Source organism: Ricinus communis, chromosome 7, assembly GCF_019578655.1.
Source record: "Ricinus communis isolate WT05 ecotype wild-type chromosome 7, ASM1957865v1, whole genome shotgun sequence".
In the NCBI taxonomy this organism is placed as follows: domain Eukaryota; kingdom Viridiplantae; phylum Streptophyta; class Magnoliopsida; order Malpighiales; family Euphorbiaceae; genus Ricinus; species Ricinus communis.
Genome location: NC_063262.1, coordinates 18,022,662 through 18,041,484, shown reverse-complemented (window position 1 = coordinate 18,041,484; position 18,823 = coordinate 18,022,662). Strand labels below are relative to the sequence as shown.

The window sequence follows — 18,823 nt, the reverse complement described above, 5'->3', positions numbered from 1 at the left end:
CTCTGACTGCTTTAGCAAACTCAGTTTGCTTTTGGAAATGGTCTTGGCTGGGCTTTGAGATCTGGTATGGTTTGAAAACTGGATTTTTAAGCTTTTCTGACTGGTTGGACTCTTTTGGTTGACCAGTGCTGGGGATTGGAGAGGTCAAGACTACAGGAGGCTTTTGGATATGGTTTTCTATCCTAACCAGTTGCTTTCCTATAGTGTGAAGACAGGTATTTGAGAAATTGTTCTGCTGAACAATGTTCTTGACATTCCTATCTAGGTCTTCGCTTACCAATTTATAAGGTGTAGCCTCTATCTCACTCTCTCCATAAGGAATGGTTATCTTCCTAAGGGGAGGATGTTCTGACTGGACAGTTAGGTTTTCTCCTATCTTCCACTCAGGGGCTTTGTTCCTTACTGTGACAGGACTAATGGACTTATCTTTAAAGGGATAAAGGATGCCATTTTCTTTGCAATGAATTTGAAACCAATCAAAAAATTTGATTTGGGCTTTGTTTTGAATGCAAAATTGATAGTATCTTTCCTGAATACTATCCTTTTCTTTTAAAAAGTTCTTAAAAAACCAAAGTTTTTTAAGATGGTTTTTCTTTGAATAGAAATCTTCATGCAAGAGTTTTTATATAAACTTTAATTAAATCAATCAATTAAAATTGATATTATTGTTATTGAGAAAAATAATTTTAAAAATTAAAAGATTTAAATTAAAGAAATTGGAATTTTGATTGATATATATCTAACATATACTTTTTTACTGTACATTTATAAAAAAGAATTCTCTTTATAATGATTTTAAATTCTTTTTAGACAAATATGATTTATATATAAAATAAATTATATTCTTAAAAAAATACTTTTAGATATTAGTTATGTATATATTTAGCCCTCTAATTGTTTGACCTGAAATCAAATTAATATTATTAAATAGATACTAAACATATGTCAGACATATATTAACATATATCAAAAATTAAATATTATAAGAATTATGAAAACACATATCAAATTGCTAATAACATATAATATTTTATAAAAAAAAGTATACCTAATATATGCTACAATATTTTTGAAAGAAAAATATTTTAACAGCAAAAATGATATTCTTAACATTTTTTTGGGTATTTTTGAAAGAATTCAATGTAAAAAAGAGAAAAAGATACAATAAAAGAGGCCAAAATTGTGAACTTCATAAAAAATCAATAACTTGAACTGGGCTAAAGGGTCAATTTGATGTGGAAATTATTTTATGATGTTCAATTTGCTATAAATTAATTTAATACCAAAGTCTTTTGTTTTTGGTCCAATTTCTCCAATTTGTTTGGTATAATATCAAATTGAAATTTTATTAGAATGAAGAATGAAGCTCACGAAATGAAGAGTTCATATTTATATTTAATCATCCACAAACTACCTAAATCAATCGAAAAAATTTAGAAACCAATTGGCTCTTAATAACCTACTATGTTAAATCCATTATTGCAAGCGAACCCAAAAAATATTACAACTATCTTTAGAAAGCTTGAGACATAAAGAGTTGTTTGGAACTACAACTGACCATTTCTATCAACAAAAGTCAAAAGTCGAGGGATGTTTAAAAAAGTTTTCAACTAAAAATTTTAAAGCAAGTTGAATCAAAATTAGAAAAATTTGGAGTAAATTGACGAAAAAGTCGATTATGAAGTGAATTGGAACTCAAAAAATTATTTGGAGGCCAAATCCACCCTTATGCCTTTGTTATGAATTGTAAAAGTTGTCTTGATCAACAATTAGATATGTGAGGACTAGCTGATGTAATTTTCACTTCATGAAACTCAAATGGAGAAACACATAGAGAATTTCCTAAACAAAATTTCAATTCTCTGCATAACAATATCAACAATCATACTCCTCCATCTTTATTTCGAAAAACCAGCAACATGCGTAGCACCAAACACACCCATCACAAAACCCCACCTCAAATTCCCAACATCAACCTGCGACCCATCCCTCAAACACTGGCTCCGTCTGCCACTCTCCAAAAAATACCAACGTCTCCAGTCCTCAAATGCCTGGCTTTCCCAAGTTGCTTCTTGCACCACATTTTTTTCACATACCTAGAACGTTCATATCTTACATAACACTAAAGTCCTTTGTGTGTCTACTGGTGCTAGCCATATAGTCATAACTTTGAATAAAATGGGTATTGTTGATGTTACCAGTGTTGAGCTGGTTGATTCATTGCCTCTGGTTAGAGAGGTTGATCCTAATAATTTACCCTTTTTTGATGGGGTTCTTGAGTTGGGTTTTAGTGCTTATTTAATGGAGGCTTTGTTTCTGTTTTAATAAAAATATGTTTTAGTGCAAAAAGTTCCATTGGGCACGCTAGAAATATGTTAAACTGAAAAATGTCTCACATGACATGTTAAAAATATATTTAGTGAAAAACTGTGTTGAGCTTGCCACATGTAGGTATACGAACCATTGTAATTAATGCGCACTGAATTGACTTCTAAATCCTGAAAGGAATGAACGGAAAAAAACAACATTGTCGTATCAATGGAGAATTTTGAGAATATTTTATTCTTTTCGGATCGGGGCAGACCTTATTTGAATTCTTGATTATTTGGATTCTTGGTGCAGAACATAATAAATAAATTCAAAGTTGGATCGAGTGAATAAATGGATAGAGTCCTATAGTTCCAATTATAGGAAAACAAAAAAGTAACGAGCTTACGTAATTAGTTTTTTTTTTTTTGAATTTCTAAGGTCCTTTGATAGTTTGCTTAAATTCCCAATGCAACATCATAAGAATTAAATGAATAGTAGTAAATGATTGTAAATAAATAAGTTGAAGGACTTATATTTAATTTGTTAAAAATTAAATATAGTATGTATTACCTTCACGTGTGTATTTAGGTATTACCTTTAATTATCAATTAATTACTTAATTAGATTAATTATTTTAAGCTTATAGTATGGGCTTTCGTTTTATTTCTTTAGGCCCGAAAATAATTATACGCCAAGCAGTTTCTGGTCAGATTTGTAGGAGAGATGGAGAGGACTATGAGGAATGGTGGTGTTTATGTTGTGTTTGTTGGGGAGTGTGGTAATAATAAGGTTAGTGAGATTGTTGGGTTATTTAAGAAGTCCAAGTTTGTTGGTGCTGAGAACGTTACTTTTTTTGGAATGAAGATGACAAGGATTAGAGTAGCATGAGCTCAAACACAGTCGTGCTTCTAGGCGTGCTTCAAGGAACCGCGAGGGCGCTTCTCTAGAGCAGGGGCGACATTTACATTAAATGCCAAGTCAGTAACCATTATACCGTCAGTCAATAAAGCTATACCATGTGTCAAGAGTCATTGGAGTTTTAATGACTATATTCAGAAAGCGGGGGGCACTTTCAAAGTACGAGGGGCCTTCTCTACTTGAAAGTTATTTTGCCAAATCATATTTACTTTATATTTAATGAAGTATGGGCTATTTGTAACGTCTTTAAGAGATTGTTATATGTATAAATACCCCTCTTAAAGTCTTGGACAATGGTTATTCAGTTTTCTAAGTGCCCAAACTCTTGTAAAGTGATTTTTCATCTTTCTACATTAAATTCTCTTTGTATAGATTTAAGAGTGAGCCATAAAACACTCTTAAACGTTTGAATTTTTGCCTTAAATACTTGGATAAGGGTAAAGTTAGCCTAGATAGAAAAACTCATATAAGGTTTGGTGTGAGCTTGGGAAAACTCCTAAGGAAAAGTTTGAGTGTGAGCTTGGAAACACTTAGGTTTGATCTTCCACTCGCAAAAGGATCATTAATAGTTAACTACCCAATTATAGGTTAGGGAGTGGATGTATGGTTGGTTAATACCCGAACCACTATAAATCTTTGTGTTAATTTTCTTTCTCTTTTGTCTAATATTTTGATTGAATTTTTAATTTCCCATTAACCTTCCATGCACAAAAAATACACCAATTCAACCCCCCTTCTTAGTGCATCAAGAGATAACAATGTATTTGGAGATAATCACGTATGGAAATTTAACTGTAATTTCTAATTTTGAGAAGTTAACAAGGGCTACATCTTTCTGAAATGTTTATTAATTATTTTCTTAGTAAATGACTCCATGAATTCCTTTTTGTAGTTTGTGGACCAAGGAAGGAACTGTTTTTTTCACTCGGTGGATATCCAAGGCACAAGTTGAGTTTTAGCAACCTACAGGCGGATACAATATTCCTTTTAATGATGGAAGGTGTATTAAGAAAGATACTACTTTCGTTAGCACATGGAGTATGTCAATGAGGAGCAAGTCTTAGAGATACCTAAGTTCAATCATGTTTTCTCACGAGATACATAATAAAATGGAGTTGCAGTTCAACAAGTCACAATTATAGATTGTAATTTTTTTCACTAACATTGTTCATATGTTGTGCGAATATAGATGCAATGGTTAAATTCTTAAAAGTAGGAAAAAAATTAATTTTGGTAGGGGGTGGCAGCTGACGTTTCATGGCAATTAGAACCAACTGGCTATTGCTTCTATGGATATTAGTCATCTGCTTCAACAAGATCTGGTTAGAATTAGACATTCTCGAATGATGATTAGCTAGCTTGCGGTCTTGCCTTCCTTTTGTAATAAAGAAATATTCAATACAGTAATTAGAAAGGTTTTGACCAAAAAGAAAACTAGAAAGCTTAAGAATAGTTCAATAGAGAGAGAAACATCTAATTCTTTGAAAGGTTTAGCAACAAACAATAGTAGAATATCTCCACATTAAAAAAGGTGCATTTTAACCCACCTTTGTCATGTTAGTCTAGCTTTACCTTTTGCAATGGGACTTTGGTTTGCGAGCAACTTCATATCTCATGTATTTCCTATAGTTGTTGATTCAAATTTCGTCAAAGGGTGTTGATATAATATAAAGAGAGATAGATAAAGACAAGAGAAATGAGTATTTAGTTGATGTGGCACTTATATTGGATTCCATTTTTAATAAAAAAGTTCAAAAATTAACACAGCATCAGTAATTAATGGGAGTTTATTTTTCTTTCTAATAGGTGCTAAAATAATATTAAAACATAATTTTCACTGTTATTTGCTTCAAAAATAGATTAGGAGCCAATCCACTATTCGGTTTAAATGTTAGGGGACAAAATGCATATTTTTCCATAAAAATATATAGGGTTAGTGTAAAATAAAAAAGAGTTTAAAGCAATAGAGTTAAAGGGATTCAAATAGAAACAAATGAAGGTTCATGGGCCAAAAGATATGTTTTGCCAAAAAGAGTTTCCAGTAGCACAAAGAAAGTGGCGATATGTCCAAATTTTAAACCGTCAGATGTTGAGGTCCAATGGCAGGCGCTAAACCTAAAAATTAACAAACAATACACGATATAACCTGCCACCCAGTTTTCTTTTAAAGAAACTGCCGCTTGAAGCAGAAAATAGATTTTGCAGTGAAAATGGGAGCAGGCAGAAGAAGATCAGGAGGCGGCGGAGGCGCAGGCGGAGGAAGCGGTGGTGCAGGCCGGAACCAAAGAATGCTTAAGAATCATGTTCATTCCTGCAAGAAAAAGTTCTCAACCGCCGATGACATCGTTCACCACCTCCGCAACCAACACTCCAACTACCGCCGCATGGAGCTCCGTACTTTAACTAGGCTCGTCAATCAAATCCTTAACGCTTCCTCACCGCCGCCATCATCACCTTATCGTCGACGCCGCAATTCCAAAGTATCTTCTTCTTGTTCAGAAGAAGATGATGAAGACGAGGAGGGAATTTTCGTCAATTCTAGTAAATCACTCAGGAAAAGAAAACGAATTGAGGAGAGCGAAGAGAAATTGCTGCAAATTGAGAATGATTATCCGAAAAAGATAGAAAGGAATCAGTCGGCAACGTCAACCTCCTCATCTGAGTCGGAGTCAGAGTCAGATTCAGCTGTTTCGACATCCGAGGACGGAATTTACGGAGAGAGAGTGGAACCAGAATTTGATTTAATGCGGTCTATGTTACGCGAAAGTTATTCGAAAGAGAAAGAAAAGAATATTGAAGTAGATGATGCTAGTAATACTAAAACAACTACTAAAATTGACATTGTAAATTCAGGGAAAGGTGAACTGGAAGGAGAGAGTAGAGAGAAAGGGAAAGAGAAAGGAAAGGTTTTGAATAGTGGCGCTGACGTGGAGGAGGGGAAGGGTGGGAAAGATGGGCCTAGGTTTAGGGATTTGGGAGGAATGAGAGCAGTGTTGGAGGAATTGGAGATGGAAGTGTTTTTGCCTTTGTATCATCCTCATGTGCCGCGGCGGCTTGGAGTCAATCCTATTGGTGGGATTTTACTTCATGGACCTCCTGGTTGTGGCAAGACAAAACTAGCTCATGCTATTGCTAATGAGACTGGCGTTCCCTTTTACAAGATTTCTGCTACTGAGGTCGTCTCTGGAGTTTCAGGTTTGCATTTTAGGAAATCAAGCAAACTGCTCTTCCATCATTGTTAATTTTGTTAGATAAATGAATGGCTGCTTGAATGGGTTATACAATATGAATTAGGGACTCTCATGGTGATGGATTTTCAAGTTTATGTTCCTTAAATAAAGATATCATGCTAAAGAAGCTGGTTTTTGCCGCCTTGTTTGTATAAGATGTAAAACAACTGCTGATCATTGGCCAGCATTTGGATCTACTGAATTAATTTTATTCTTCTTGTTATTTACATGTTATCACAAATGAATTAGAAAAGAGATTTTCTTTTAACTATTTAAGTTTATGTTTTTGACCACTGTATGTATGGCGTGAAAATTCAGGTGCATCGGAAGAAAATATCCGAGAGCTTTTCTCCAAAGCATACAGGACTGCACCCTCAATCGTTTTCATTGATGAGATTGATGCAATTGCTTCAAAGAGGGAAAATCTACAGAGAGAGATGGAGCGAAGGATTGTAACACAATTGCTGACTTGCATGGATGAGTTTCACAGGCTTGTACGACCATCCAATGCAAATTCAGACTCAGAAAGCACTAATCAGAAACCTGGCTATGTTCTTGTAATTGGAGCTACCAACAGGCCTGATGCTATTGATCCCGCACTAAGGAGACCTGGAAGATTTGACCGTGAAATTAGGTTAGGAGTGCCGGATGAGAATGCTAGGGTTGAGATTCTTTCAGTGCTCACAAAAAAGTGTACTCTTGAGGGTTCTCTTGATCTTTTGCAAATAGCTAGGTCCACTCCAGGTTTTGTTGGAGCTGACTTGGATGCCTTGGTTGACAAGGCTGGTAATCTTGCCATGAGGAGAATCCTTTCCCAAAGAAAATCTGAGCTAACAGGAGAGTGTGCGGATGTGGAATACATCGAAGATTGGTGGAAGATACCTTGGTTGCCTGAGGAGCTTGAAAAGCTTGCTATTACAATGGCTGATTTTGAGGTAATATTGAGCAACACTGTGTTTCTTTTTATTCTCATATATTTCTTTTGACTAGAGGTAGGTGATGGCTAAGCTAGGCTGATGAGGTTGGATTGAAAATATTATCTGGACCTAAACCTGGTCCACCCTGATGGTTCAGGCCACTCTTTTATCAAATGAAGTATCCCTGTCAGAATATAATATAATATATGTATACCTGTTTGATCTTGTGGGCTGGCTTGGTAGATTCCTGGGTTGTTGTGAGGCCTGAGTTGGACCCAAAAGGAAGCATTTGGATTTATTAGATTATCATCCAGAACTTTAAATTAGAAGCAGGCTTTTTAGTTGAAGAATGAATGACTAAGAATACTTTTATCATGGAATGAAAAGAAACATTATGAAGAATGCATCTAGTTAAAACACAAAACGATTTTTAGTTAGACATAGAAAGAGCAAATATGGAAGTTTAAAGAGGAAGAGACTGTTTGAAGTCATGAAAGGATCATTGTTTCTTCTCAGTGATATCTATTTCTTAATATAATTTGGGCTTCAATATCGACTGTACAGAATGCTCTAGGCTAAATGAGGAATTCACCATCAATTGCTTTTTTCGATTTCTTAAAAAAAAAAATCTTTTTGTTAAAAAAGTGTTTTAAGAAGTATTTGGTGTGAACTATGTAATCTCAATTCATTAGCTATCCATAATCTTTTTTTTTTGGCTTTTTTCTTTTATTTATTTGCCTTTTCTTTTTCTTAAATATATATATTTTTATACAAAGTGATATGAAGCCATTCTTTTTTACAGTATTGTTTAAACCAAGTGGAATAAAGCATTTTCCCTTGTTCTATTGTGTCAATTAGGTTTTCATGGAATATGAAGTAGTTTAGCTATTTCTTGATTTCTTTAGGCATATGTAACTTCATATGCTTGAACCAACAAGAAACCAAACGTATTTCAACATGCATATTCAATTAGTAATTTATTTGCTGATTCTGTAATGATTTATTTATGGACAAAGGGTCAAATACCCCCTTGAACTTGTGTTGTTTGATCAAATTAGTCCAATTTCGTTGTTTCCAACAATTGAACCCACAAATTGACCCTTTGTCCATTTATTTATTTACTAGCTGCCATTTTCTGCATTTGCATTGATCTACTATTGACATTTGGCATGGTGGAATAGTAATTGATATTCAAGGTCAAGGCTGTGATATAATTTTCTTTGTCCTAAAATCCTGCACTGAAATGACAGTTGTTTATAGAATTGAAGTGTCTTTTTGTTGACTAGCTTGCTTGACATGACTGTAGAAAGTGTTTGTCCTTTTACTAAGGTTCTAAGATTTTAAAATCCTGCAGCAAGCAGCTAAGGTGGTTCAACCCTCTTCAAGAAGAGAAGGATTTTCTACTGTTCCTAATGTGAAGTGGGAGGATGTTGGTGGGCTTCATTCTATAAGGAATGAGTTTGACCTTCATATAGTTAGGCGGATAAAATATCCTGAGGATTATCAGGTATTAATCATATTCACTGTCCTTAGAAGTCCTTTTGAGTATGGTTTCAAGCAAAAATATACCCTTTTAATATGATTTTGATTCATTGTACATCAATGGTTCTGCAATATTTGGTTTTATTTATGATACAGTTATATGCTATATCTTTGTTGAATCAGTATAAATTATAGTCATTGCCTCAACATATTTTGTTCTCAACTGCAGTCTGCTGTAGATGATAACTTCAGTTGTATTCTACCTAATCTTTATGAATTCTGTTGGACTTTTAGCTTGAAGGTGTTACTGTTACTAGTGAATAGTTGCTTTGTGATTGACTTTGTGATTCTGATATTTGTCTTTCAAATCTTCAGAAATTTGGAGTGAACTCAGAGACAGGAATTTTGCTTTATGGTCCTCCAGGCTGTGGTAAAACACTGATTGCTAAGGCTGTTGCTAATGAGGCAGGAGCTAATTTTATTCACATCAAGGTAAGTCCTTATATTCTTTCCTTTCTCCTTTTTTCCTTGTCTTATTTAGTATGGTGCTGTCCTCTTCTGTGTATATTTGTGCTTATTTTGAGAGTGTTGAAATCTTACCATAATGCGTTTCTTCAGGGTCCTGAACTTCTGAATAAATATGTTGGAGAAAGTGAACTGGCAGTTAGAACATTATTTACTCGTGCAAGGACATGTTCACCTTGTGTACTTTTCTTCGATGAGGTGTGTAGCTCATTGTCTACACACACGCATGCACACACTAAATATATATATGTATATATATCAATTTTGCCACATATTTATAAAATTTCTTGTAATAGAGGCTTACATGTGAAAAATTGGGGACTAAATATTTGACACCTTTGTGGATATTAATGAATTTTTCATGCATACTAGAATATCAATTTTATGGTCCTTATGTCCACTTTTATCTGATTGTTCCATTTCTCTTGTTGAGGTTTGAGCCTAAAATGTATTTTGCCCAGGCAAATGACAGATAATCCCTTTGTCTTACAAAAAATTATTTCCGTCATTTAGTGATTCTGTATTGATGGCACATTTTGTGACTTTCAAGTTAGGACATGTGATGCCACTGCATATGGAGTTCCTAAAATTCATTACAATTATGCTTTACGTGTGTTTAGTGAAATCCATTTTCTTCAAATGTATTGATTTGGACACAATTAATGCAACTCGAGCCTGTGACGCAACATCATTAACAAAACTATATTCTGGATTTGGTTATTGACTTTTACTTTTCAACCCAAAACCCCATAATGGTTCAGTTTTGCCATCAAATGGGGATGTCTGGAGAACTTTGGGATCATGTTGTTCCCTAAACCAATCAGGAATAAATTCAGTTTAGTGTCCCAAATGAGAAGCATATTGGGTGCAGTATGATTAGATGTAGAGTAATTGTTGCTGTGATGTTCTATTTTCTAGGTTTAGAAATCTCGCAAAATTTCGACAGGGTTTCTTCTCCTGGAATGTGGTATTGTCTCACCGGTCTTACTGTATACATTAATTTCTGAAATTATTTCTCTTAATTATATGTCAGAAACCTATTTGCTATGCTTATTGGTTGTTGGCCTTATCCTGAGCTGATCCTGGGGTCCTGCCTACTGAGTTATTGAATGATATTGCTAGTAAAACAGTTTTATACTAATTGCAAAATCAGACAACATTATTGTTATGGTATGGCATTGTATTTGGATTCCGTGATTTGATTAATGGTCCCCTTGGCCTTTTAATTGCCAGACTTGAGAAAATAGCAATTCTACTTGCCGTTTGTGTCTTACTGTTAACAAGAACTGTTCCAAATGAATTTTATGCTAAAAAGGATTTGAAGAAAGTATATTTTGAGGTAAAAAAGTGAAAAATATGCTGTACCATGTAGCCAAAAAATGATTTGACAGTAGTTTTATGAATGTATCTCATAATGAGATTACTTGTAGTGAGATGTGGATATAGGTTACTTTTATATGGCTATGGATATAGGTCAATATTACACTAATTTATGTGGCAAAGCATTCCTACTGCCTCTTAAACCATTGTACGAGAAAATATTTTATGGAAATGGGTACTTACATGTTAGAGAAATGCCAAGAGTGGAACTCTTACAGACTTCTCTATAGCTTCTAAGAAGCTAGATATTAGAATTAAGCTGACCAAATACCTCTTCTTTCTTCAAGTGGTTTAGAAGTATGTGTGCCTATGATGGGTTTTCTATGCTTTCATAAATTTTATTGATAAAAGGTGAACAGAAATAAATAAGCTGTGAAGTAGACACCTGTGTACTGCTGGGAGTCTTCTGCTTTCCTTAACTGAGAAAGTCTTTCGATTGTTTGATTAGGTGGATGCTTTGACAACGAAGCGCGGGAAAGAAGGTGGATGGGTTGTGGAGCGGCTGTTAAACCAGGCAAGTTACAGTAGCAGCACACACAAATAAATGCTTTTTATTCTTATTTTTATGCTCACTAGGTCAGTGAGTTAATTCCTTGCTTTCGATTGCAGTTACTTATAGAGTTAGATGGCGCAGATCAGCGGCCAGGTGTTTTTATTATTGGTGCCACTAACAGGTACAGCTTATTGTTCTCTCTCTCTCTCTCTCTCTCTCTCTCTCTCGCATGCACAATAAAGCTGGTTTCTGGTGACAGACCTGAGGTGATGGACCCTGCTGTCTTACGGCCTGGTCGGTTTGGCAAACTTCTTTATGTCCCTCTTCCTAGCTCAGATGATCGTGGGTTGATCTTAAAAGCACTTGCAAAGGGAAAGCCAATTGATCCTAATGTGGATTTGAGTACAATTGGGAAGATGGAGGCTTGTGAAAATTTAAGTGGGGCTGACCTCAAAAAGCTGGTATGTTTATCTTCTTATAATTACCTGTTGGAGCTGGATTTACTGATGCTGGGCCAAATACTGAAATGGGGGACAGACTTCGCCCTTGTCTTCTCTAGTTTATGTTATATTACCACTTACTTGAATTATGCATCTGCTGGAGGCTGAGTTTGGTAACATTTTAATCAAATAGATGGATGAAGCTGCAATGTCTGCATTGGTGGAGGCAAAAGGGAGCTCCTCGGATGAGAGCTCAAGCACAATCAAGGCTACTCATTTTGAGCAAGCATTGACTAAAATTTCTCCATCTGTTTCGCACAAGGTACAGTTCACCCTTGTCTATTTAATGAATGGCATAACCAACTAGTGTCATCTCTCTAGTTGACATGCTCGAAGGTAATTTGTGTGTTGTATGTTGGTTGGGGTCATGTGTCCAATGGCTAGACCTTTAAGATAATGACAAAGACAGTTGAAATTTCCTGACTTATTCTTTATTTGCACGTCTGTTCCTTTTCATGTTGTGGAAGCAGCAAGTTAAATATTACAAGGTATGGTCAGAGAGCTTCAGAAGCGCATGAGATGACACGCAAGGAGATATATATTGCAGTCGAATATATGCGCAACTGCCATCAGCAGACGAATTCGAGCAACGTTTTGTGCTTGGTTTCATTCCTGTGAATCATCCAACATTTGGATGAAAAATTTTGCTACCCCTTTCGGCATGAAACATGAGTGACATAAAGCAAGATGTCGCAGTGTATAAATATTTTCCTTTCTTCATAATTTATTCGTTTTGCATATTGGTTTGGTTGCGTCGGATGTCTGCCTCTACCTAATTGCTGTCTGATGATCGAGTTCCTGGTTAACAGTGTGTGATATCAGTATCATCTCATTAGTATAATAAGACAGTTGCATTTTTCTATTACTTTATTTTGTAGAATAAATTATTTAATTACCAAAACAAAGGCTTGTTCACCTGGAGGAACCTGCCATTAAAACTAAGAATGGCATTGGCACTAATTTTGGCTATTTTGTTGTTATCTCGTAGTGAGTGTGTAATTCCATCAACTAAGTATTTTCACTAAAGCTAAGATAATTTAAAAGGTGCTTTATAGCAGACCGATAATAGCTTACTGTAGCCGGACCTTAACCGGAAGTGAATTTTCAATCAAAACTGGGATATTTTGGAATTCTGTTTCGGACTGTTATAATATATAAATATATATACTATTAAAATATAATATTATAAAATTAATATTCGTAATATGATTGGATAAAATTAGTAAAAAAGTAGCAAACAGTAACATATTTTTTATTATTATAGAACTACAATAGTGAAATTTTTTTTTATAATACAACTGATTAGGATATAAAATATTATCATCTAGGCAATAAAATTATAAAAATCAAATTACATAAGCTTTGAGTTATTATTAAATAACATAAGATTAAATATTAAAAAATTAAACTATAGAACACAAAAATGAGATTTTGAATTTTTAGTTTTGAGATTTTGGACTTTTGATTTGTTTTTATTGGTAGAGAAAAAATAAATTTTATTAAGTTAGAATTAATTATTAGCGAGTTTTTAACTCAATTCAATGATATAATAATTACTTTTGATTTACAAAGTTATCCCATCTCGGCCCATCTTGTTAATTTTAGACGGAATGACTATTTTGGCTTAACTTTGTTCGTTCCGGTTCGAGATGGCCGAGATTTAGACTGATACAAAATAAAAAATATTTTGTTTTATTTTTTTTAATAAAATGAGATATTTCGACCAGTCCGGACGGATCAACACAAAATCAATAACCTTATTTTCAATATCAAAAATAGTTTGAAATGGTTGTTGTCTTCACATCAATGTTATAAGCCCCAATTGTTGTGAGATATCTTTTATTGGGGGGAGGGAAGCTCCTGTCCGGTTCTCCTACCTCTTTTAGTCCTTTAAATATCAATGGTCTATACAACATCAAAAAGATGTTATCATGATGCTAGATTATTTTAAATCAAGTACTTTCCGAAGTCATAAATCACGACAATTCTTTCTCTTTTAGTCCTTTAAATATCAATGGTCTATACAACATCGAAAAGATGTTATCATGATGCTAGATTATTTTAAATCAAGTACTTTCCGAAGTCATAAATCACGACAATTCTTGCTTACTGAGGAATATTACAATCTTTACAATCTTAAAGCATTTAAACCTGACAGTATTCACCATAAAGCATGGCTAGCTTTACTAGACAAATGGAATAAGTTAATGATATAGTCCACCTTTCTTCTATTCATTAGCTTATATTAGTTGATGTTATCATAAGTCGTATTTTTTTGACTTTTTCAGGAAAATCGATTTTTAAGTATCTAGGCATGGTTTATGCCATGATCAATATAGGTCTTCTTGGATTTCTCGTCTTTTGATGGTTGCTAGTGGGAGAGGGAAAAGAATGTTGGCAATGGTGTTGTAGGCTCAAGGACTGAAATTTTGCCTTTATATATTCCTTTGTTGGCGAGCCTCCTCATCAATGGCAAAGATCCCTTCTCCTTAAGGCTATGGTTGGTTTGATGTGAGGAGTTCGATCTCTGTCACTTTTGCCTAGTATGGGCAACAGTTTCAGATGTGCACCCAAGTGTCTTTAACGACTACCATATTACAAGACTTTTCAATCTAATTGGAAACACGCTAACTAGTCATAGAGATTAGTGTGAAGAGAGGGAGTCGCTGCCCGGATAATTCTTCGAGATACTTTTAGTAATTGGATATCATACAAGATTCCATAAGGAAGCTTTGACATATCCAGAGACGGGTCCGGAAGCCAACTTCCTTATTTATGTATCCCTAGTTTCAATTTTATTATTTAATGGTCTAATCCATTAAATGCAATAGAAGTACTTGTACACATCAAACACTACAACATGTGAGGTCTATCTAAGTCTAATCCATTTTAGTTTTAGCCTAATTCCCCCATTTATGTGGTTAGCCCAAATTAACTATTCAATTATGTACAAAGATGCCTACCTAATCTAGCTTGATTATAAATTATGTTTGATTACCAAGTATTTATCCTAAGTGGGCTACAAGTTACATGCCAAGGCACAATTCAGTCATCCTATTCTAAGTGGGTTGATTGATTAACTTAAACATGACAAAGCCAACCTAAGTCTAATTAATTTTACTTTTAGGTCCAATTACCATTTTATTAACCTAATGGGCTAAATGTTTCATGCCAAAGTCCAAATTAAACGCTTTAAGTCTAGATGTCCAATTTAATTAACAATCATATATTTAGTTATTTGCCATTTATCCATCAAAATAAAGTAAAAATAAAATAAAACAAGATAAAAAAAGCATAAAACTAACTATTATAATCCTTCCTACAACTAATAAGCTTAAGAGAAACAACTAATCTACGTCAATATAGGCAAAAATCGATAAAAAGGCTCAAAAATTTACGAATTAGGGCAATTTGGAACGAGCAGCCGATTGATGGCATCACACAGCTGATTGGCTTAACATTGAGCAGATCGGCTTTGGGCTTCTGCTCAAGCAAATTTTGCTTAGTTTAAGGTCCTTCCTCGTCCGGAGTCCAATTTACATGCACATAACATATCAAATATGATTAGTATATGTAAAAGGCATGAAAATATCATGTAAAATAACCAAATTTGAGACAAAAATACATAAAAGAAATAAAGTGCAACTTACAGTAAGTAAATACCTAAACATGTCAATTTTATAGAAATTTAACTAATCATGCAAAACTTAATCTAATCATAACATCAAAGGAGCTAAACCTAACATATTAAACTAGTCATGTGATCATTAAATTCCAAACTCAAGAACATGATGTTATCAGATTCAAAATCCAAGAAGTATGCATGTGCCGTAAACATATTCATTCACAAAAGAAACCTAATTGAAAGCATGATAATTGTAAAAGAAACGTAACCATGTTATTCCCAACAAGTATTTAATAATTAAAACAATTAAAAAGCATGAAAAGGAAATTAAAAAAGGGATGGAGAAATGATGATGATATAACTTGAAACCCTTAGGTTGTCATTGTATTGAGCAAGTCCTTAAGTCTCAGGAGTAGAGAAGGAAGTTGATCTAAATATGGGGTAGGGGTCTAAGTGTTTAGTGGGTTTTGTGTTTGCTTTTGGAAATCACAATACGTATTGCCAAAATCTTACCGATCGTTCTATACCTAATTGACAATCCCCTAAGCCTAGGGTTTCCTTTTCTATCTATAAGTAAGTGTTAAGAAAAATCTAGAGATTTAAATAAGCTCTCCATTTAATTATCAATAGTTTCAAGAATTAAAGATAATTAAATTGCTTAATCAAAATCTATTTTTTCTTCTAATCGATAAATACTAGCTTTTTAATAACTTGAGATAATACTAATAATATCCATTTAATCATAAGACTAATAAAATACTAGATAATAATCAACAAAATCCCATCAACAAAGTCGAATTTAATGGTTATAGGTGTTTAAAATCGGAAATACATTTTCAAAATGACCATAAAAATCAAGTTTTGAGCCAACTGGCACTACGTTGAGTCGACCAGCACTGCGCTTAGCCGACCGGATCTGTGCAGAGCCTATAAGCTCAATACATAGTTAATTGGCTCTAAAGATTGGTAGATTCACAATAATTTGTAATTTAGCCATCGAACTTGGCCATTTGACTGTTTTTGACCAAAAAACTTAATTTTTTTAAGTTAGCCCAATTTGATCTCTAAACAAAATATTTAGCTCAATTAGTTATAACTCTAATTGGAATTTTGACATTCCCTAACTCTGTAAGACTTGGGAGAAACAACAACTTTTATCATCGAGTTTTCCATATTTCTCTCGATAACTTGATCCGGAAAATAGGTGCTGACAGCTGCCCCCAGTTTGTCGAGATTTATAAGAATAAATGTGATTAAATAAAATGAGACAAATGATAAATATCAAGGATATGGTAAAAAGGATATGCATGTGAGTTATAAAAGCTACGCTTTGTAGGCTCGAGTTGGTACAAACTTTTGATCTAACTTTGACTTAGGGACCACGCCCGTTCAATTTCAAAGATTACATCCATCTAGGTTAGGGACCACGTCTCTCTGATGGAAGGACTACACCTGTCTGATTGAAGGACTACGTCTGTTTGTTTGGAGGACTACACTTGTGATTTGGAAACCACGCCCGATGATTTGGGGAACCATGCTCGATAATTTAGGAACTACGGTTGATGATTTGGAAACCACGCCCATTTGAATTAGGGACCAAGCCCGTTTGAATTAGGGACCATGCTCGTTTGAATTAGGGACCATGCTCGTCTGAATTAGGGACCATGCCTAAGTATTAACATTTGCAGATACTTCTCTCTTGCTTATTGGCTATTTTTCGCTTCGGGAATCAACAAAGCTGTAAATTTCACTTTAGATTGTGACTCAGTAAATTCCCCACTTTCGAGTATCAAACTTATAATCTCCGTATTTTCTTGGATACCTTTTGCTTCCGGATAAAGAATAGTGATTTTTCCAGTCTAGGATCTTCTACTTCGAGGAGTAAATCGATTATCCATTTTGAGATCTTCTACTTCGGAAAGTACACTTGTTCTTTAGAATTTGAACTGATTCTCCACTTTGAGCAATAGACTTGTGATATTCCATTTCAGGAAATAAATTGGTGGATATTTCACTTCCAGATTTTCCACTTCGGGAAGTAAACTGAGTGTAAATCAACACTTGTTGCAGCTAGATTCTTATTCATCGAGCATTTTCTTTCTTTTGAATTTTTCTTTATTCTTTTGTTATAGTTTAGTGTTACATATACAAGTTATAGAGGTTATACTGAGCAAAAAGTAATGACAGTGTGTGATATGCATGTTATGTATGACATGTAATGCATTTCTAAAATCATCCTTTAGTTTGGACAAAGGCATTCTGGTGCTCATGAGCATCAACACTTCAAAATTTCAATCGCCTGCTCTTTGGGCACATGGCATGGGGCTTAATGGTCCATGTTGTAATAAATTCTTATCAAAGGTCTAAAATTCATGGTGACTATAGGAAGTGCAGATCTAAAGATAACTCAAGCACATGAGGACTAAATAATTTTTCTTGGGAGTTGTAATGATACTTGTGCAATGATAGTGAACTTTGCCACAATCTCATACAGATATCAACCAATTTTCTTTTCTTTCTTACTTTTACGCCTTAATTCTTGCCTAAGCTGCCCTTTCAGGTTTTCACCTTAGCAGGCTAATGTCTTAACTTTTGCCTAAGTTGCCCTTTCAAATTCTCAACTTAGTAAACTCTATTCGTTATACTTTTTCTTTATTTTCCTTTTTTCTTATTTTCTGTTTTTGCAGATTTGGTTAGTTAAGTACTTATAGTCTCTTTTATCAAAGCTTGCAGATGATTCTACTGATTTTAAGACACCCATGAGATAAGATTTCTTAAATGAAAGTTGAAAGATTATAGAATTGTCGATTCATTGTGAATTTTTGACTTAAGGGTTAATTAATCTCCATTTTGATCTTAATATCCAAATTGAATGTCGCTAATATCATATCTGAGTGTCTATGTGACAATACATAAAGGGTTTATTCATAAGGCAAGGTTTCCTCAAGTCTTAAGTAAGGATTGCAAAATGACCTAAAAAGCATCATTATTAAGGATTGCAAAATGACCTGAAAAGCACAATGGCGCTTTTCATATGGTCAAAGTTGACCAGCCTCAAGGAAAGACCTCCTAGCAAACCCCCAAGGATGGAGAGACACCTGGAAGTCAATGAGTCAACTCCTCCAAAAGCACGAAGGCGGCTTAATTAGGGATAAAAGCTCAAATATAGCGGGCATTTACATGACGAGAAGCGCGAGGGCACTTTTGAGCACGCCCATGTGTAGCGCGAGTATAAAATTTTAGCACAAGGGTAGTTTTCCTATTTAATACGATGTCAGTGACCATTGCAACTTTAGCCACCAAGTCGGAGCCATGTGTCTGGAGCCTTTGGAGTCTCAACGACTCTTTTTAGAAAGCGCGAGGGCGCTTGTCATGATTGTAGGCAACTCTTTCCCAAGTCATCCAATTTGCATTAAATGAGTCTTGGGAGCATTATGGCGTCT

General features: G+C 34.5%; 1 protein-coding gene across 1 annotated transcript; it reads left to right on the top strand.

Moving 5' to 3' along the window:
* Positions 1-5,287: 5,287 nt before the first annotated feature.
* LOC8266921 (cell division control protein 48 homolog C) lies at positions 5,288-12,620 on the top strand. Its single transcript, XM_002522661.4, has 10 exons — positions 5,288-6,423; positions 6,777-7,393; positions 8,730-8,882; positions 9,233-9,349; positions 9,476-9,580; positions 11,211-11,276; positions 11,372-11,436; positions 11,515-11,716; positions 11,889-12,017; positions 12,226-12,620. The coding sequence occupies exons 1-10, from the start codon at positions 5,439-5,441 to the stop codon at positions 12,271-12,273; spliced, it is 2,487 nt and encodes an 828-aa protein (XP_002522707.1). The 5' UTR covers positions 5,288-5,438; the 3' UTR covers positions 12,274-12,620.
* The last annotated feature ends 6,203 nt before the right edge of the window (positions 12,621-18,823 follow it).

Excerpts from the sequence above, each read along its gene's own strand:
- LOC8266921 (XM_002522661.4), top strand. The coding sequence starts at position 5,439 with ATGGGAGCAGGCAGAAGAAGATCAGGAGGCGGCGGAGGCGCAGGCGGA. Across the intron at positions 7,394-8,729 it reads TTACAATGGCTGATTTTGAG|CAAGCAGCTAAGGTGGTTCA; the intron begins GTAATATTGAGC and ends AAAATCCTGCAG. Across the intron at positions 12,018-12,225 it reads CTCCATCTGTTTCGCACAAG|CAAGTTAAATATTACAAGGT; the intron begins GTACAGTTCACC and ends TTGTGGAAGCAG.